This window comes from Sturnira hondurensis, unplaced genomic scaffold (assembly GCF_014824575.4).
Source record: "Sturnira hondurensis isolate 20B ecotype Veracruz unplaced genomic scaffold, ASM1482457v3 Scaffold0014430, whole genome shotgun sequence".
Taxonomy (NCBI): domain Eukaryota; kingdom Metazoa; phylum Chordata; class Mammalia; order Chiroptera; family Phyllostomidae; genus Sturnira; species Sturnira hondurensis.
The window spans coordinates 1,906,779-1,927,426 of NW_028087061.1; the positions used below are offsets into that span (position 1 = coordinate 1,906,779).

Below are 20,648 nucleotides of genomic sequence, written 5' to 3' on the forward strand. Positions count from 1 at the left end.
ACAGTCTTGTCTCTTGCTTAATCATTCTTCCGTTCCCCAGCGAGCCAATCTCCTGTGTTAATTTCTGAGACTTCCTGTAGAAGTGGCCACTGCTTATCCTTTCACAATTTTGTATGGTTTTCCCGAGGCCCCCTCGCCCTAGAATCCTGGAACTGGAGAATGCTGCAGCTGGGAGGAAAGTCCTTCTAAGCAGAGGCTCCAAAGGGTGAGGTGGACTGCCCAAGGTCATCCAGCCCTCAATGGCAAAGCCAGAAATTGGACCCTACTCTCTGGTTGCTATGGTGATGCAATGCCTTATGCCAGCCAAGGTGTTGATAGGCACAGTTATAGCTATCGCTGGCTGTAAAACTGCACGCCATGCCTTACCTCAGGTGCTCATTCTTAGGCAGTGTCCTGAAACATCAAGGAAGGCTTACATCTAAATCATCTTTTAGAGAATAGTCTAACCTAATGCCAAAATACATTGTAGAGCCACAACTATCAGAACAGTGTGGTATTGAAGCATGAATATAAATAGATGCGTCAATGGGACAGAATAAAGAACAGACAGGAATAAACTTAAATATGTACATGATAATTTAGCGTATAATAAAGGTAGCATTTCAAATCAGTGGAAAAGATGGTCTACTCAATAAACCATTGGGAGAATGGATTATGTATTTGCAAAAAATTTTGGAGCTTTAACTCCAAAATAATTTCATGTGGGTCAAAAATGTAAGCATTAAAACGTTATACAATTAGCCCTGGCTAGTGTGGCTCAGTGGATGGAGTACTGGCCTGCAAACCAAAGTGTTGTCGGTTCGATTCCCAATCAGGGCACATGCCTGGGTTGCAGGCCAGGTCCCCAGTTGGGGGCGTGGGAGAGGCAACCACACATTGATGTTTCTCTCCTTCTCTTTCTCTTTTCCCTCTCTCTAAAAATAAATAAATAATTTTTTAAATTATACAATTACATTGTTTGGGATTTACTTCAAAATAATTGAGGGATGGAAGAATGAGTGGGGCATAGATGAAATAATACTGGCCTGGCCCCGTTCTGATTACTGTTGCAGTTGGTGGGGAACCACTGGCTCATTGTATTCTCTCTCTATTTGCTGTGTTTGAACAAATGCCATAAGGACTCATGGGGTAATTTCTAAATAATCCTGGAGCAGGTACATCCTTTCTTGGCATATCATAAAGCATTAGAAGCCATAAAAGAAAAGATTAGGACACTTAACTATATGGAAATTTTAAATGAACAATATAAAACAACTGAATAACAAAAAAGTCACTGTTAACAAATCAAAAGGCAAAGAAACTGAAAGGAAATTCATGTCACAAAAAATAGGAATTCATACCACAAATTCCTACAGATCAGTGAGAAGCTAGTAATGCATCATGAAACACTGGCATCATGTATGAATAGACAAAAAATTCATGGAGAAAGAATATCGATTGACCCTGGCTAGTGTGGCTTAGTGGAATGAGTGCTGGCCTACAAACCAAAGGGTGGCTGGTTCAATTCCCAGCCAGGTCACTGGTAGGTGGTGAGCAAGAGGCAATCACTCATTGATGTTTCTCTCTCTTTTTCCCTCTCTTCCCCTCTCTCTAAAAATAAATAAACACAATTTTAAAAAGAAAAAGAAAAAGTATCAATTCAAATTAAAGGGGTGGATCAGAAGGAAGAAAGAAATGACCAAACAGAAAAAAGTGAAGTTACAAGAATTCAAAAAAATGAGGAGAGGCCTAGGAACCTTCAGGACATCTTGAAACGTTCCACCATCTGGATTATAGGGGTACCAGAAGGGGGAAAGAAACAGCCACGAGTGGAAAACTTATTGGAACAAATGATAAAGGAGAACTTCCCCAGTCTGGCAAAGGAAATAGACTTCCAGGAAATCCAGGAAGCTCAGAGAGTCCCAAAGAAGTTGGACCCAAGAAGGAACACACTAAGGCACATCAGAATTACATTAGCCAAGATTAAAATGAAGGAGAGAATCCTAGAAGCAGCAAGAGATAAGGGGACAGTTATCTACAAAGGAGTTCCCATCAGACTGTCAGCTGATTTCTCAAAAGAGAACTTACAGGCAAGAAGGAGCTGGAAGGAAATGTTCTGAGTCATGAAATCCAAAGACCTACATCCAAGACTGCGCTATCCAGCAAAGCTTTCATTTAGAATGGAAGGGCAGATAAAGTGCTTCTCAGATAAGATCAAATTCAAAGATTTCATCATCACCAAGCCCTTATTATAAGAAATGGTAAAGGGACTTATCTAAGAAAAAGAACATAAAAAATATGAACAGTGAAAGGACAGCAAACTCAGAGTTATTAAAAACCACACCTAAAACAAAAGCAAACCAAGAGGACAACTAGATCAGGAGCAGAACCATAGAAATGAAGAACACATGGAGGGTTAGCAACAGGGGAGTGGGAGGAGGAGAAGGGGGGAGAAGGTACAGAAAATAGCATAGACAGTAGGTAGAAAATAGATAGGGGGAAGGCAAGAATAGTAGGGGAAATATAGAATCTAAAGAACTTGAGATACGTCATAAACTAATGGGGGGAATTGTAGGGGAGGGGGTGTGCAGGGTGGAGGGGAATGAAGGAGGGGAATAGAACAACTGTAATGGTATAATCAATAAAATATATTTTTTAAAAATGTGAAAAATGTTTATCTTGACTTACAATAAAAGAAATAAAAAATAAAACTACAATGTAATTATTCAATTGCTGAACTTAAAAATAACTTGCTGTGTAAAGGATGTAGGAAAACACTTTCATATGTTGTTGGTAAGAACATAAACTGGTGTGTCTTCCATGAAAGGAAATGTCATGAAATCTACCAACATTTAAAATGCAAAAAGGTTTTACTCAGCAGTTTCACTTCTAGTCACTTGCCCTACAGCTGATGTATGATATAAAACGATGGCATAAAAGGATATTTATTACAGCATTGCCTGTCATAGCAAAGGGTCGGAAACAACCTAAAATTCATCAACAGGGAACTGGTTAAATAAGCTCTGATATATAGCTACAATGGCCGACTGTGCTACTGTGAGGGAGACGAGGAAGATCCAGGTGAACCCCTGTAGAATGACTTTCAAAGTCTGTTGTTGAATGAAAAAAGTAAGGTATGAAACAGTGAGTATAGCATGCATGAAAAAAAAGCATGTGTGTGGATGAAATGTATGCTATGTGAATGCACATGCATTCATATATGTTTGTAAATGCATGGAATATGTCTGACAGGCAGCAGCATGGTGATTACCAGAGGGCAAGCGGGTGGGGAGAGATTGAAGAGGGCAAAGGGGGGTTGAATGGTGAAGAAAGAGGACTTGACTCGGGGTGGTGAAGACACAATACAATATACAGGTGATGTATTATAGAACTGTGCACCTGAAACCTATGCAATTTAATTAATGTCACCCCAATACTTTCAATTAAAAATAATATTTCTGACAGAATATACAAGAATATACTGGTAGCAGTTGGGCTGAAGAGAAGTGTTGAGATAAAGGAGGGAGATTTATGTTTTACTATTTATTTTGAACCATCTTTACACATTACCCATTCAAAAATATATTTAAGAATAACTTGCCCTGGCTGGTGTAGCTCAGTGGATTGAGCACGGGCCTGCGAACCAGACGATCGCGGTTCGATTCCCAGTCAGGGCACATGCTTGGGTTGAAGGCCAGTTTCCAGCAGGGGCCAGTTCCCTGCAGGGGATGCATGAGAAGCAACCATACATTGATGTTTCTTTCCTCTCTCCTTCCCTTTCCCTCTAAAAAGATAAATAAATAAAATATTTAAAAAAAAATAATAACTTGCCCTGGCTGGTGTAGCTCAGTGGATTGAGCGCAGGCCTGCGAACCATAGGATCGCGGTTCGATTCCCAGTCAGGGCACATGCCTGGGTTGCGGGCCAGTTCCTGGCAGGGGACACATGAGAGGCAACCATACATTGATATTTCTCTCCTTGTCTCCTTCCCTTCCTCTCTAAAGATAAATAAATAAAATATATTTTTAAAAAGAATAACTTGTAGAAATTCAGAGTGAGAATGATGAAGAAAACATGGTAAAATGTTAATTTTTAAGATGTGTTGATGAAGAGCACATGGAAATGGTTTTACTATTTTTGCAGTTTTTCTATATGTCTGAAATGATTTCAAAATAAAAATCTTCAAAATTAATAAATTTAATTTCTAAATAAATGTATATTCTCACAACCAACCATCCTTTTATCTCCTTTTTACCACTGAAGCAATTGATACAGAGTTTCCATAGCTTTATTGAAGTAAATGAGGCATTTATATTTTATTCAACAAGTATTTATTGAGTACCTAATACATGCCAGACCCTGTGCCTGACACTGAGAATACAAAAGTGAAAAGAAAAAAAAAAACCCTAAGTGAAAACCCCATAATGTGTGGTAGCAATAGTGTTGTGAAGAAAAGTAAGGCGGAGCAAAGGAGTGGAAGGGTGGGAGGCGTGTCTTAGAGGGGCTGGCCCAGGACGCCAGGCTGCCGAGGCCGTTGGAACAGAGTGTGTGCGGAGGGAGATCCAGAAGAAGAGTGTGCAGCGAAGGGGAACAGTGAGTGCAGCGGACCTGGGACTCTGCTGCTTTGTGAACCTGAGGAGCAGCGAGGAGGCCTCCCTGGAGCAGACAGCGCAGGGAAGAGTGGCTGCTTTGTGAACCTGAGGAGCAGCGAGGAGGCCTCCCTGGAGCAGACAGCGCAGGGAAGAGTGGAGGTGAGGTCAGGGCTAGCAGACAGTCCGACCTATCCGTAGGCCACGTAAGGACCTAGTTCAACTCTAAGTGAGATGGAGGCCCTTGGAGTGTGACGTGACAATACAGGTTTTAAAAGAATCCTCTAGCTGCATACACTGTGGAGAACAGACTGTACCAGGTGAAGACAGAAGCAGGGAGACCAGTGAGGAGGCTGTTAACATAATCCAGACGAGAAGTGGTGGCTTGGACCAGGAGGGCATCAGTGGAGGTGAAGATGAGAGGTGACTGAACTCTGGGTATATTCCTTTTTTAAAAAGATTTTATTTATTTATTTTTAGAGAGAGGGGATGGGAAGGAGAAAGAGTGGGAGAGAAACATCCATGTGTGGTTGCCTCTCAGGTGGCCCCCACTGGGGACCTAGCTCGAAATCCAGGCGTGTGCCCTGACCAGGAATCAAACCGGCAACCCTCTGATTCGCAGCCCGAGCCCAATCCACTGAGCTCAGGGCTCTGGGTATATTCTGAAAGTAAGGCCGACATATTTTGCTGCTGGATTTGGACAAATGTAGCAAATCCAGGATTTTTTTTCTCTCCAGTGAGGATCTCTCTCCACTTCTCTTTGAATAGAGTGTGAAATTAGGTCTTTAAGACCCAGCCCCCAGGATCTCAAGGCCACCGCAGTTTACTTGTCTCCTCCACACCATCACAGAGAAGGTAGGGACCACAGCCCTTGCAGGCCCTGGAGTGCTCAGCCTGGCTTCACCCTCCACACCAGCCTCGGGGGGAACCGCCCCCGAGCCATAACTGAGTAACTGATTCATACTAAGAAAAAGTTAGATCCAGGCCTTTTTGGAAACAGTGGAGCTCATTTTAAAATATAGTGTAGCTGGATGTAAAAACACTGAGCTCAGAAACTGTATTTTACAAAAACCGAGTTAATGAACAAAGATCAAAGACAGTGAGACCATTTTATGAATATGAAAGTTTTTGCATTCATGAATCCTCAATTCCCTACGGACACTTGGATTCTCTTCATAGTCTAGTAAATCCCAAAGCAGGGTACTCTTTCTTCTGGGGTGCGGTGGCAGGAGCTGGGTTCCAACTGAGAGACCTGGAGACCTCCCACTGCTGGCTCTAAAAGGAGTTTGTTTTGAAGTTGCATCTACATAGCACGCTTTACACAAGAAAACCTAAGTTACAGTAAAGACCACAGAGGGGCACAGAAGATGATAGTTCCCCCTAAGCCTCCTCTTCGAATTGTCACAGTGGTGGTGGTGGCCCTGGGCAAGGCACTTCCCCTTCCTGGTTTACTGAGCAGGCAGTATGACCTTGGTCATCAAGGTGGGTATCCTGCCTCCCCACCACTTCCTAGGGCAGGATCTCAGGCAAGTGGCGTAAGGGCTTATTGCCTCAGTTTCTCATCCGTGAAACAGACAATAATGGCGCCCACCTTGTGGGTATGTCGCAAGGATTCAATGCTGTAATCATATCAAAATTTGGAGCCATGTCAGGCAGATGATGACCAGCATCAGCGGGTGTTATCTTTGTGACCCTGCCAATTTGTGGATGGCCTGTTCATGGGCCAAACTGACTGCCGAGTGATGAGCAGCAGTGACCAGTGACCAGGGTGTAGTGACCAGTGACCAGTGACCAGGGTGCTGGGACGGGGCGGGAGTAGTAGGGCTGAGGGCTGGGTCTGGGGTGGGGTTTGGAAGACAAGGAAGGTAAGGAAGGAAATTCAAGCCATGGTGGATCGTTTGACAAATATTTATTGAGCACCTACTATGTGACAGGCACTTTCTAGTCACTGGGATACAGCAGCAAACGAAATAGGCAAAGACCTACCCTCACCTAGCTCCCTTTTCTGTGGGCTGGGTGTGAGAGGGTAAAGCCCCAGTGATTTTTGCCAACATGCTGGCCTGGGCACTATGCTGGCTGAAGGGGCAAGGCAACCACTCGCCCCCCAGGCCGACATCTGTGTTCACCTGAAGCTTTGGTAGCTAGTTCCTGGCAAGGACATAGCTTCCCACCTCAAATGCTTGCACCCTTCTGGTTTTCTCCGGCATCTCGGGAACTCACTTCATTTGTGAGAAGTAACCTGAACTTGACCATGGCAGCACCCCTCAGCCAGTGATGGGCAAGTCTACAGCACATTCCACGTGGCTTCATCAGGCCCTGAGTGGGTGTAGGTCCCAGCCACACACATCAGAACTTGCTCAGCAATACCGTTTGTGGCCTTTCCTTTCCTTCCTCACAGTCCCCATGTAAGCACCCTGCACACAAGTCCTTGCCTCAGGTTGCTTTTGAGAGGGGAAAAAAAAATGAGGACAACTGGTATCAGAAATGGCAGGTGGGCTTCTGAAAATGGAGCCCTCGCCAATGAGATGCCTGTGGGGACCTGACCGCCAGTGGTGAGGAGGGTGGTGACACCCAGGCAGGCGGCTGCATCTCAAGACCAGACTCAGCTGCGTTCAGGGCACAAGGGGTGAACAGCGTGGGATTCCAGGACAACACTGACCTAGGCAGGAAGGTGAACCCTCAAAAGATGTGAGCAATGCTCATTATGAGGACTGTGGAGCTGGCTGGCTTTTGTTAACTACCTTAGGGGCCGTGAAGAAAGAGAATGACAGGCTTAACCCAGGGCAGTTCTAGGAAACTGGAGAACCCCACGAGAACCTTCCATCTCCCTCGCCTCTTGTGGCCCACTGGCAGGCGGGCTGATGAGCACCTTCAGGATTTGGTTATAAAGGTGTGAAGCTCCAAGAGAGACCGAATGCACAGCCACAGGCGGAAGGAAAGGGTGAGGCCATGAGGCCTGGGATGGAGATTCTTGGATGTATGCCCTTGAGAACCTTGGACCCTCAGCTTTCCCTGAGCCCTCCAGCCTGCAGAAGTGCCCTTCTCCCCTTGCTAGAGGAGAACCCTCTCTCATTACCTGAGTCCATACAAAGATTCACCTGGATGCCTCATAAGGGGATGTTTATCTTCCTCAAGACCCATCCCACCTCCCTTCACTGCCTGCAGATCAGAGTCAGCGAATGTTTTCTTCAGGGACAGAGTAAATATTTTAGGCTTTTGGGCCACGTGGCCTCTGTGGCAACTACTCATGTTTGCCTTTATACAACTTAAAATAATAGTGCAAAAACAGCCATGGACAATAAGTAAGCAAATGGGTGTGTCTGCATTCCCATAAAACTGTGTTCTAAAACCGGCAACTGGCGTCTGAGCTCCACTTTGCCTGCCCCTTCTCTAGACCAGTAATTAGGGTTGAGTCTCAGCATTGCCCAAGCAGGAAAGTACAGTCCCTGCTACTGGAGGACGTAACTTACCAAAAAAGCTACAGGTCCGGCTGGTGTGCACGGAGAGAGCAGGGAAACACATATGGGAGGAGACGTGGGAGTGTGGGAGTCGGGCCAGGGAGAGGAGGAATACAGGGCTGGAGACAGACAATGTTTACAGAGGTCTCTCCCTCATGATTCAGGATTGAGCACTTGGCAAGGCCCTCTGGAGCCAGTCCTAACACACTGCTGAACTGGTCCTTAAAGTTTAGGCACAGTGACAGCCTGCGGCCAACGAGGGGGCGATGCTGAAACTGCCTTGGAATAGTACTCGGGGAGGCTTAGAAGGCTCAGAGAGGTGGACGAGAGAGAATGGACCTCCTGCGTGAGAATCCACCAGCTTACCGTCTCCCCAGCTTACTGCCCAGAACACCCTCCCTTCTCAGAGCAGTAAAGGATGCCCTAGTGAGAAGAAGCCAGTGCTGGCTGGGCAGGTGCTGCCATGGAGTCCACGGGCGCTGTCTGTAGAGACACTAAGATCCAGGAGGAGCAGAGGCCACATAGGGCCACTGAATCATCAGAGGCAAGGCAGGCCTGAATGGTAACCAGGGGTTCTTGATTTGCAGAGCCCTGTGGCTGTGATGTTCCCAAGGGGAAGAGAGACAAGCATTTAGTGAGGATGTTGCTTGACTTAACCACAACAGATCGGGGGGGACGCGCAGAGGCTACGATAAAACGTGGCAGCCTGCCACTGGTTTCCAGGTTGGAGACAGTTTTCAGACCCAGACCCACAATGCCACTGAAAGTATGTAAAATAAATACCTCCTCGGTTCTTCCCCCCCCCAAGGTGCCCTCTTGCTATTTACCAGAATACAGTATGGAAAGGGGGAGACCAAGTTTTTTGAGGTCTATTGGATAGAGTCTGAGCTTGCCCTTGTTCCAGGGGACCCAAAATAGCATTATACTCTCCTTTTAGAGCAGGGGACGTATGGAGTCCTGCACAGGTTCACCTCAGAGTCCAGTGGGTCTGTGAACCTCCTCTGTGTTATTTCCTAGCCCCTAAATGTAAACTGGGATGAATAGACTTAGCAGGTGGCAGAACCTCACATACCACTTCCCTAATCTGTAAAATAAAAACCGTTTTGGAAAGAAGAACCAAGTAGAAGTCTATAAAATTTTCCCACTAGTCAAGCGAGTAAATCGAAGCAATACCACACATCCCGGTGGAATTGCAGAGATCAGTCCTATCTCAAAGCATGTGGGGTGGCCTGGTCATACCTGCCATCCAACCCGCCTCATACAGCTCCTGTCACAACCAAATGAAGCAACGTGGTAGCTCTAACTGCAACCATTATGTCACATACGGGATCTTTGCTAGAATTGTCTACCCAGCCTTTGACTGTAAGAATCTAATAATATGGCCAATGCATTCTTTCCAATCCACATGAGGAAAGGGACGTATCGTGTCGGTTAAGTTTTAAGTGGTCGATGAACTGGGGCATGCTGGGATGTTCCTCTTATGGGAAAGGACAAGTTACTATACTAGGGACATTTTACCACCAAAAAGAGACGTAGCCCTGGGAGGACCAGTGTGAATTTGGGGAGGCCATTGGCTTATGCTCCAGCCCATCTACTGGATGACTTGGGAAGCTGCCCTGTTTGAGTGGAGTCCAGAGCAAAAGAGGGCTCTGTGACGGGCCCACGCTGAGGGCCGAGCACCTGGGCAGTACGACCCAGCATTTTCCACAATACCAGAAATCCACTGGGGAGAGGAGGGAACCCTGTGAAGTCTCCGGAGAGCCCAGATGAGAGAGCCTCGTCTCTGACCTCTAGGGTTCTGGAAGAAAGCCATGCCCGACAGCAGAGAATGATTTAACGTTTGAAAAGTAGCTCTTGGCCAAACTGCATAACCGAGAGCAAATTAAAGATTATTATGTTAAGCCACTAAGTCTTGGGGTGGTTAATTATGAGCAGATAATCAGAACATGCGTATAAAAACACTTTGGTTTTGTAATGTTGTATAGTATTCCACTACATAAAGATACACAATTGACATACCTACTCTTCTGTTAAGAACATTTAAGTTGTTTCCAGCTTGTGTTAAGAAAGATGCAACTATGAACATGTATTTTGGTGGAAGTCTGTACTCATTTCTCTTGAGAACAAATATAGGAACAGAATTCCTGGGTCAGGAGGTCGGCAGGAGGGAAGGCATCTTTAGAAGATATTGCCAGCTTTCCAAGCAGTTGAAGTATATTCCCACCAGGAAGGTATAAGAGCTCCGGTTGCTAGGTACCTTTGTTAACCCTTTGCATTGTCAGCCTTTTTCATCTTAGTCATTCTAGTAGGTGCCTAGCAGTATCTTATTGTGCTTTTAATTCGCATTTCCCCAATGAGTAGTGATGTCAAGCTACAATATGTTCTTTACTTAAAAAACATGCAACAAACCAAAATATTGACAGGGGTGATCTTCGAAGAGGTGATGCTTTACTGTTTTTATTTTGTTCTTATTTGTCGGGGTGTTTTTTTTTTTGCCTCATGGCCCTGTTTGCTAAGCTTTTTGTGAGTTTTAAATTTAAACGGTTAATTTTTAAAGTTATAAAAACCACCCAAAAAACCCACTTACTTGTTCTCAAAAAATAACAAGGTATATTTGCAAGTAAAGTCACCAAGAAATATTTATTGATTTATTGAGCACCTGCTGTATGACCAGCACTGGGCGGGGTTGGGGGGGGATGGGAGATGGGCTGTGAAGGACACAGAGCAATGCAGGACGTGGCCCCTGCCCTGGAGATGTGCAGTCTAGGTAAAGACAGGAGAACCAGGACACAAGGGGAATGAGAGAAAACAGGCCGGGCCAGGTGTTACAGGAGCTGGAAGGCATTTGGGGCAGGCCCACGAAGTGCTTCAGTCCCCCAAGAGGCTCAATGTTCAGTGTCAGGAAAGATAACTCACAACTCCCAGGCCCATATTAGCCCACTTGGCAAACCCAGTCCACAGCCTCTGCTCCCACCATTTAAAACACCGGACTCCTTGCTCAGCTGCTATTCAAAGTGTGATGACGTGGGGGAGAGGTGGAGCAGATGGGGAAGGTCCTTGGATGAAATCCAGGGGCTGGTGTCATGCTCTTCCTCCCAGAAAAATCTGCTCCCCCCGACCTATATGCCACTATCACAGGCAGAGCCCCACTCAAGGAGGCCTGTCAGACCACCCAGAACCCCCACCCCAGAGCTGAGAGGAGGGGGTGCTTGCTGCTCCAGCTGCCTGAGGTAGAACCGGGGAACCTACTTCTAGTGTGCCCCTCCCTTCCAGTCCACTGGGCTGGGGGACGTGCACCCCAGAGCAGCTGCCCAGGGCTGAGAGAGGAGTAGAGGGAAAGGACATGGAGTAGGGGAGAGGAGCAGAGGGGACTGGAGGGCCCAGCTAGAAAAGAGGGGAACCTGAGGCTCCTAGAGAAGTCCCAGGGAAGTCAACAGGGAGGCGGCCACCCCTGTGGGCAGCAGGGGGCCATGAGGGGAGGTGGACACTTTGCTATAGGACCCTACCTGCCCCATGCCGTCATATCAAGGGCCAGGAGGGTGTCAGTCCCCCACCCTGCTCCAGGCTGTGCCCACTTCAAGGTCACCATGCCCAACCTTAGAGGAAGTGAGGGGACTCCCAAGATTGGATTAGGTCCTCACTCTGCTGGGTCCTCTTCAAAGTGCTATTTCTTTACTTCTCAAATTAAAAGGAAATTCGGGTCTGAGAATGAAGGATAGGAGTGGAATTTCACTGTCCATGAGACAGTGACCAGAGGGAACCAGGCCCCTCCAGAAAGCACCACCCAACAGGTGAGGGTCACGCTGGCCCCACCTGACCTCAGGGAGGAAAGAAATAGAGAACATAGAATGAGGAGGTTTTAAATAAAAGTTTGCATAATAAAAAGATCTGGCAATCTAGTGAGTGTATCATTCTGCTGTCTAATGTTTTCTTTAAATAATTCTAATGCCAGCTGCTGGCAGGGGGTAGGGGAGTGGTGACAAGCAGACTATGTACATGAGGAAGAGTTTAAATTAAAACAGACATAATAATTAAGACACACAAACTGCAGGACTAAGGCAAAAGATGTAGAATGGGCCTGCGGGGAGCCCATGTTTTCAGGAGTGAGAGGCTTCCAGCTGGCAAGTTAGGGCTTCCGCTTGGAGAAGATCAGCCGGCGTTTGGAGTGATAGAAATCTAAGGAAAGAGAACACAAGTCAGCCAGGCCAGGAGGAAGAGGGCACAGAGAGCCACCCAACTGAGGCAAACTGCGGAGGGGCCAGGACCCCTCCCTCTGGCCAAAGGGACACATTGCCAAGTACAGGGAGGAACTCTGGCAACTGCCCCCCATCTCCCAGGGTGTTTACAGAGAGACCCACTGCACAGATGTGACTGACTGTGGGGCCTGCATCCCTGGGCCTGCTCTAACCCACACTGCCCAGTACCATAGCCACCAGTCCTATGTGGTTATTTAAATTAACTAAAAGAAAAGAAAGTGAAAAATTCACTTTCTTAGTCACACTAGCCACAGGCCAAGTACTCAGGAACTCTCTGTGGCTGGTGGCACCATGTATTTGCATCACTGCGGAGTTCTGTTGGACAGCACTGCTCTGAGGATTACCATTAGGCCCTCCGTGAAAGTGTTCTGCTCAATGCCGGGGCCATGTAAACATTACTGGTTACTATTATCCTTACTGCTAGTTCCGACCCAGCTGCAAATTTGCTGCAGACTCTTGGCTGCATCTCACTGAGCCTCACCTGTAAAATGGAGACGACACTGGTGCGCTACTCTAAGGATTAAATAAAATGCTCTCTACAAAGGTTTTGGTCTCGGGCCTGGTCTAGTGTGTGCTCAATGGCAGCATCACTCATTCATTATTTATCAAGCACCTATGATGTGCCAGGTACCATTATAGGTTGGGATTCAGTGATGAGCAAGACAGATATAGAACCCTTTCCTGTGGAAATAATATCCTATGGGGGAGATGGGCAATATCAAGATAAGGAAGTAACTCTTCACGGTAAGAAGTACCGAAATAAACAAAAGTAGGCAGGGCAGAGGGACAGGAAGTGTGTATGCGCACATGTGTGTGTGCACAGTGGGAGAAGGGAAGTTAAGTTTGGATAGGGCAGCCAGGAAATCATTATCATTAGTTTTCTCTTCATTGCAAATTCACTGTGTGACCTTAGGAAAATCACTCTACCTCTCTGAACCTTGTCTCCTTGCCTATAAAAGGGTGGCAGGAATGTCATATGGATTGCTGTAAGGACTAAATGAAATCCACCCAAAAAGCTTAGTTAAGGGCTTGGCATTTAATAAATGTTCCCAATAAATGAGAGCTAGTTGGTCTTGGCTGTAGACTGTCTGTGTGACCTCAGGCAAGTCACTTCCCCTCTCTGGGCCTGTTTCCCCCTCATAATGAGCAAGTAGACCAGACAGATCAGCCCTTGCACCATGAATTATGAGTCTTGGTCCCTTGCAGCTTCATTCCCTGTATTTGCCCTCACCTGTCATGCTGGTCTGCCGCCGCTTTCGGCCCTGAGAAGTGCTAGGCCCACCTGGGGACCCCTCAGGCCTCTCAGGGGAGCGAGGCACAAGGGTGCAGGACAGCGACAGGTCCAGGTGGTCCTCCTGAGCTGTCCCCTGCAGCAGGGCAGGTGAGTTGCTGGGCCGCCTGCCTCCTCCCAGGTTGTCCTGGATCCCCCGAGGCCCTGTGGACAGGTAGACCTTGGGCAGGCCCGGGCCCCACACACGCTCCCAGGTGAAGTCACCCTCCAGCGGCGTCTCAGTGACAAAGTCGAAGTTCCATCGCTCACATGCCTCCTGCACGCAGCTGGCCATTAGTGCATCACAGTCTCGACGTAGCTGCTCACTGTCCACTGGGCCGAAGAGGCGACGGCAGACCTTGCTGCCACGGGGGATCGGGCGGGGATCCCGGGTCGGCTCGGACATGGCGCCTGCTGCTGAGACACAAGAAAGGCCTTGTCACTCGGGAAATTGGACCCCCTTACCAGGTCCTGCTCAGGTGAGGTCTTCCTACTAGAACAGGTGAGAGGGTGTCCTTCCACCATCTCTTTCCCACAGGCTCTCAATCTCCCACCAACAGACACTGGGTAGGGCAGAGCTCAGCCAGCATGGCACCCCAGGGTGACTGGGAGAGCGGACAGCTGAAGGGCAAGCTTATGTCAACAGTTTACTGCAAAAGCAGGGATCAGGGGTCTGTTTACCACCTGGTTTTATCAGCTAAAGTCAATTTACTTTCCCGCCCCTGAGGTGTCCCTCATGGGTGTGAATGCCCCAAGTACGTGCGAATTGTGAGTCCAGCAGTTTCCCCAGCCTTGACCAGGAGGTCAGTTCCCAAATGCATGGACAGGCTGACAGCTTCTCCAGCCTCCTGAACCCCCTACCTAGACGCCTGTGTGTGGTAACCCTGCTCTGACACAAATACCCTGGACCTTGGGATGAAAAACACCTGGGATCTAGGCCTACCTTTGCTGCTAACTATCTAAACTTTACAAAGCCGCTTAATGTTTCTGGACCTCAGTTTCTTCATCTGTAAAACGGGGCTTTGTGGAATTTTAAAGAGCTTGGCTGTTGAAATATGGCGCAATCGGTCAGGAATCCCTCTAGGTGAAGCAGGCGGAACAGAGCTGACAGCCTGTACCCTGTGGTTAGGAGCCAAGACTCTGGAGCAGGACTGCCGGGGTGGAGTCCAGGCTCTGCTGGCTGACCCTGGACAGGTGGCTTAGCTTCTCTGGCCTCTATTTTCCTCATGTGTAAAGGGAAACAATAGTAAATGTCTCAGAGGACAGATGGGAGGATTAACTGAGTGGGGAATGTGCTGAGAGCAGCACCTGGTAAATAGAAGTGCTTGGAAAACAGAAGTATTATTGTTTCTCTCTGTCTTCAGTTCTGGCTGAGCCTCGCGCCCCCCACCCCCCTGCCCCGCCAGGCCACCACCTCTGCCAGACAGCAGCTGACAGGTGCTGTAGGCTGAGAGCCTTTCACAAGGATGTCACCAGGCCAGTGGCCTGGGGCTGAGGAGGAGCTGGGCAGGGCAGGGCAGAGCCTTGATTTCTCCCTGGCTGAGCCACTTCCTGCCAGACCCATCAGGTAATCTGAAGTCTAGACAACCTTGAAGGCCCTGCCCCATGTTGCCTGCATCCAACGAACCCGTTTTACAGGCTAAGAAAATCAGAGGTGGCTGGTTACCCAGTCCTTCTCCTCCCACTTCAGTAGAGGGAAAGCCAAGCGAACACTGGCACCATCTGCCCCTCTGTTGCCTGACTCCAGAGCTGAGCCGCTGCATGATATCAGCAGGGACTGGATTTTCCTGGGGACAAGTCCTGATTTGCAGGTCTGAGGGTGAAAGCTCTGCCGAAGGACGTCCTGGGGCAGGGAGCTCTGGACCTGTGACACACCCACCGCTCACAAGGAGTGCAGCTCAGGTCTCAGCTGATGGGGAGGGGAGCCACTAGGTGACCTCAGACGAAGTTTAAAGGGTGGGATTTTGAACACAATACTTGCCCCCAAACCATAAAGCTAAAAAAAGGTCAAAGGCCACTGCCCCCTGGAGAAGTTACACAGTGTAGAGCCTTCAAATAACCTTTGCCCACTGTCTCTAGGGCAAGGATTGAAATTTATTTATATATTTGTATGTGCCAGAGATGTTCTAAGAAGTTCATGAATATTAATTTTCCTTAAAAAGTGGGTGTCTTAGCTCTTTTTTACAGAAGCAGTAACCAAGGCTCAGGGAACTTGAGTAACTGTCCCAGGGTCACACAGCTCACACAGCACATCCAGGATTCGAACCCAGGCCTATTTGCCCTGAATTCTGTGCTCTGGTGTTGAACCCTACTCCCTCACTAATGTTGAGGTTTCTTAACCAGAAAATCCCAACAGAATCACTTGGAGAGCTTTTACACAAATGTAGGTCAATAAGCCGTTCTCTCTTCTGACCAACTTAATTCAAAATTTAGTGGGTTTTAAGCAAGTATTTGGCAGTTCCCCAGATGGGCACAGGAGAGGGAACACACAGGATGCTGAAACAGAAATTCTAGGTCTCGGTGCCTTGGAGCACGACGAGGAGCTCCCCTAGGGCTTTATCAGGAAGCTGGATATTCCTCGGCTTCTGGGAGCTGAAGATAGGACCAGAATCCAGGCAGGGACCCTCTCTCTTTCTACCACCCCTTCCCTTACGACTTTCATAGGGGCCCCATCAAAATCTGCTCTGGCGCCCATTATCATAACTCCCAGCTCAGAGGGAACTCACAAGCACAAACCCTTGTTTTACAAACAAGTAATTGAGAATAGGTTTCTTCGTTGGCCTTAGTGCCTTAGACTTCAACCAATTTTAATTCCCAAGTAAATATTAAGCACTCAACAAACACTGTTGAACCAATGGGGTACTCTTTTTAGGGAGCGGTAGAGGGCAGAGTGAGAGTCGGGGTAGCGACCTGGGATGAGCCCAGGAATAGCCGCGGGAAGGAAGGCGGGTGAAATCGCATTCCGCGGGAAGGCATGTGTACTGTTGCTTTGGGGCCGGAAGGGGTCGCTAGTCTCCTGGAAATCACGCGCGTGTGGGAGGTGCGAGGGCACAGCCCCGGTAGGCATGAGCGAGCTGTGATGAGTCAGTTTCCTGCAAAGTGCGCCCTGCCCGCCAAAACTTAGCTTCCACTCTGGCTGCACGTCATTCTCAGCTGGGGAGGGAGGGGGGACGGGAGGGGCCGGGGGCCGCGAACACGTCACGCTGACCCAGCCAAGCTTCCGAAACCCCCGCCACTGTTGGGAAACCGCGTACTCTCGCGCCATCGCTGTCTCTCTCTCTCACACACACACACTCGCGCACTCACGCACGCACACAGGCGCACAGTGATCTAGTCCCTCCACCTTATCTCCACGCCCAAAGCAGGGGATGAGTCAGATCCCTGGAAAATAAAAATAGACGGGGGCAAAGAAAACAAAACCGCTCGAAAGTCCTCCCCGAAACGCGACATGGAGGGAGGGCGCTGCCTGGACACCGTAAAGTGCCAAACTCGTTCCAAGATTCTTTTCCGCCATTGGGCGAAGTGGCCCCAGCGGGCCGGGGACTGGGCGGCGGCACCCGAAGGGCGAGTCGCCCCGCTGCTTGGCTCAGCCCTGCCGCTCTGGGAGAGGGGACTCTGGCCGCGGTCCGGGACGCGCCAGGGCCCGATGAAGCGGACAGAGCGGCGTCGCGCCCCGAGAAGCCTCGCCCCTCCAAGTTTCGACACCACCCCGCCTCCCACCCGGGCGTGGACCGCACACCCAGTCGCTCCGCAGAGCAGGCTCCGTTCTGCCCAGGAGACAGCCGCCCGGACGCGAGGGCCGGCGGGGCCGGGGTCTCCGGGCGGCGGTGACACAGAGGTGGGCGGGCGCCCTCGCTCCCCCAACTGACAGACTGCGGCGGTGAGCCCACCCGGCGCGCGGCCGCGGCTCGGGGTCCGCAGGACAGGGACCGGACACCCGGCCCTGGGCTCCCGGGGTCCTGGCTTCCCCGGGAACACTCTGTGCCAGCCAAATAGGTCACTGTGCTGATGCGGGGGGGGGCAGGGGGACAGAGACTTCGGAGGGGCAAAGAAGGGAACTTCTGGGGGCAGCTGTCCCGCGGCTCCGAATGTGTTCTCGGGGTCTCCTTGTCACCGTGATTCACCTCCTCGCTGGCCCTTAAGGGACATGCCCCTACTTGTTCCCAAGCTGTGGACACAGCCCGCGCTGACCTCAACGCCCAGCCCGGCGGCGGACACTCCGGCGTCGGGGACGCAGACCACAGAGATCCCCGCAGAGGCGCACCCGAGGGGCGCCCGGGATGAACCTCCTGTTGCGCTGGGCCCTCCTGGCCCCCTGCCGCCCCTCGGCGGACTGAGGCTTCATCCCCACGCCGCGAGCCGGCCGCGCCCCGTGCACGCCCTCCCCACCCCAGCCGAGTTTCAAGGGGAGGGGAGCGAGGCAACGCGCCCCTCGGACGCGGGTCCCTCCGTGCCCTGAGTCTCCGGCACATCCCGATTCCCGTCACACGCGCACTTCCACACACTCGTGCGAGCAAAACCGACACCCGCGCACGTCGTTCACCTGCGGGACACAGCACGCACACTCCCGCGGACACACGCGCCCGCGCCCACTCACGAGGACGGGCGCGCACGGACACACTCTCCCAGCCGCCCGCGCGGGCGGGGTCCGCTCCGGCTCGCTCACCTCTGCGGGTCTCCGAGTCTCGGCGAATCGCGACCAGCTCCGGATCTCCAAGCCACAGACTCGGGCAGCCGCTCACAGCTCAGCGGCTGCGGCCCGTCGGCCCTTTTATAGCGGTGACTGTAGGAGGCGGAACTGGTTGCTTGGCTCGCAGAGCCTGGAACCGCCCTCCGCTGAGACACCCGCGCGTCCTCGTCCGCGGAGACGCCCCTCCATCCTCGCGAGCTCCGATTCCCTCCGCCCAGCACCCCGCGCTCTCGGGCCCTTCGCTTGACCATTTTCCCCGGGAACTGAGCCCCAAATGTATGCGTGTGGGGGATCGTTAGGCTGGGGAGTGAGTTAGCACACACCAGAAGGGATGGCACTGTTAAGATAAGCCATATTCTGGCCCTGAAAAGAGCACAAGGAGTGGCATTCGTAGTAAATAAAAATCCACAAATAATAACAATAACGCATCTCACTTTTTAAAAAATATTTTATTTATTTTTACAGAGGGGAAGGGAAGGAGAAAGAGTGGGAGAGAAACATCAATGTGTGGTTGCCTCTCATGTGTCCCCTACTGGAGACCTGGCCGGCAACACAGGCATGTGCCCGGACTGGGAATGGAACCAGCGACCCTTTGCTTCACGGACCGTGCTCAATATACTGAGCTACACTGGCCAGGGAGCATCTCACTTTTCAATTCCCAGAAAGGCCCGCATGATATCCCCACTAGCCCCACAGATCCCTCACTACACCGCCTCACCCCAGCACCGGGAACACCCAGACATCCCAACAAAGCCTCCCGAAGGTCTGAAGTATATTCAGCCCCCCTTATTTCCCAGGTGAGGCTCACAGAACTAAAGAGATGCAGAGTTGTTGCTTGGCAACGCCTCGGGAAAGGAGGGAACTGGGGACCCTCCTCAGAAGGGGCATCCTGGTCTGGAATGGGGGTGGGAATCCGCCTTGAGCAGACCTCCCTGCATCCTCCTCCTCACTCCTCACACCTCTCTCACCTCAACAGAAGAAACCTCTGTCATGGCCACAGGTTTCATGACTAGGGAGGGCAGAGGGGCTTGGTGAATGAGTTAGCTCCTGGGTATTCCCCCGCACAGGCTACACACACTAAGGAAACTGAGCTGGGGAAACTGAAGCTCAGAGAAGTTCAGTGACCTTACTCAGATCACCTGGCAAATAAGTGGTGGTGGTCGAATCACAGGCGTTCCCCTCCTGCCCAGGGTTCTCTGCTTATTGCCCTCTCTATTTCAAAGGCTCTAGAATGAGGGAAACAGCCAGGACCCCTCATTTCCAGATAGCTCACGGAGGTGACACTGAGGAAGAACAATTCTGGAAATGCCCCCTGGTGCATTTGACAGATACAGAAGCAAGGGAGGTGCCCCTATGTTCCCATGAACCCCTACATCTCCAGCTCCCCTTGGGTCCCCACCTTTTCCCCCTTCCTTCACCTAAAGCATTTGCAGTTTCTGCTTTTAAAAATGTGCAGAGAACTGCTTAAATCTGAATAGAAATCCCACCAAGAAATAGAATCCAGACTTAGAGCAGCTGTAGTTTTTGACATCTACGGCTGTTCAGTGTCTGGAAATCTCTGCCCGGACATGCCCAGTCTCCTTCCTGTAGCACAGCTGACCTCGGGGAGGACAAAACTGCTTCTCCCTTTGCCTCCCCCAGTTCCCGCGCCGCCGCCCCCAACACACAGACACCCGCACCACCCAAAGGCTGGGTTGTCAAAAGTCCAACAGAAGACAGACACATCCTCCTACTGCCTTGAATCCCCTGGGCTTTCAGGCATTTCAAACAGACTTGACATTGTCTAACTATTTACTTTGGGGGAAAATTTTTAATGAAGGCTTGTATTGAACTGCTTACAGTTTTGTGGCACGGAGCTTCACAATGAAATAATTCTGTTGTTATTAGGAAGTGAGGTTTTTGGTGTGTTTTTAAAAAAAACTTCTACCTCAATACTACCACCACCACAATAGAATTCAACAAATACTTATAAAGCACCTATTGAGTGTTTCCAATCATACACCCGAATGTATAGCCAGGCATGTTCTTGAAGGAGGACTTCTGTCCTGAAGAAGGCAAAGGAGCAAGTTGTTCTAAGTCACACAGGAAATCTGACTCCCAAAACAAACAAACAAACAAACAAAACCACACACAGGTGTGTGTGCACAACAAATCTCAGGCCATTCCCAAGGGATATGCTGAAAATCACACATTCTCTTCAGAAAAACTCAGGCTAAGGTCTCCCTGGGGTCTCTGGGGGTCTCCTGTCTCCTACTACCCCCTAAGCAGGCAGCCCCAAGGACAAAACAGCCATCAGCCTCTGCTACGGCAGCTCTCGGCATGCTGGGACATGTTCCTGAGGGCCAGAGGGCCAGTCAGGGCCACAGCCGGCTGCCGGGCACGCTCCCAGAAAGCAGGCAGCTTAGG

At 49.9% G+C, this 20,648-nt stretch overlaps 1 protein-coding gene across 2 annotated transcripts; it reads right to left on the reverse strand.

Annotated features, from left to right (window-relative positions):
• Nucleotides 1-11,928: 11,928 nt before the first annotated feature.
• Nucleotides 11,929-18,312, reverse strand: CDKN1A (cyclin dependent kinase inhibitor 1A). Of its 2 annotated transcripts, none has more exons than XM_037063299.1 (3): nt 18,219-18,312; nt 13,514-13,969; nt 11,929-12,202 (listed from the first exon to the last, which is right to left on the reverse strand). In XM_037063299.1, exons 2-3 carry the CDS (start codon nt 13,956-13,958, stop codon nt 12,153-12,155), a joined length of 495 nt encoding a protein of 164 aa, XP_036919194.1. In that variant the 5' UTR covers nt 13,959-13,969; nt 18,219-18,312; the 3' UTR covers nt 11,929-12,152. The 2 variants fall into 2 exon arrangements, with proteins under 2 accessions (XP_036919194.1, XP_036919193.1); XM_037063298.1 differs by having other exon boundaries at nt 13,514-13,966; nt 18,219-18,311.
• Between the last annotated feature and the right edge of the window lie 2,336 nt (nt 18,313-20,648).

Bases quoted from the DNA above. Each gene is read 5' to 3' on its own strand.
- CDKN1A (XM_037063299.1), bottom strand. From the start codon at position 13,958: ATGTCCGAGCCGACCCGGGATCCCCGCCCGATCCCCCGTGGCAGCAAG. The intron at 12,203-13,513 runs GTGAGGGCAAAT...CTCTTTCCTTAG, and splicing joins GCGGCAGACCAGCATGACAG to ATTTCTATCACTCCAAACGC.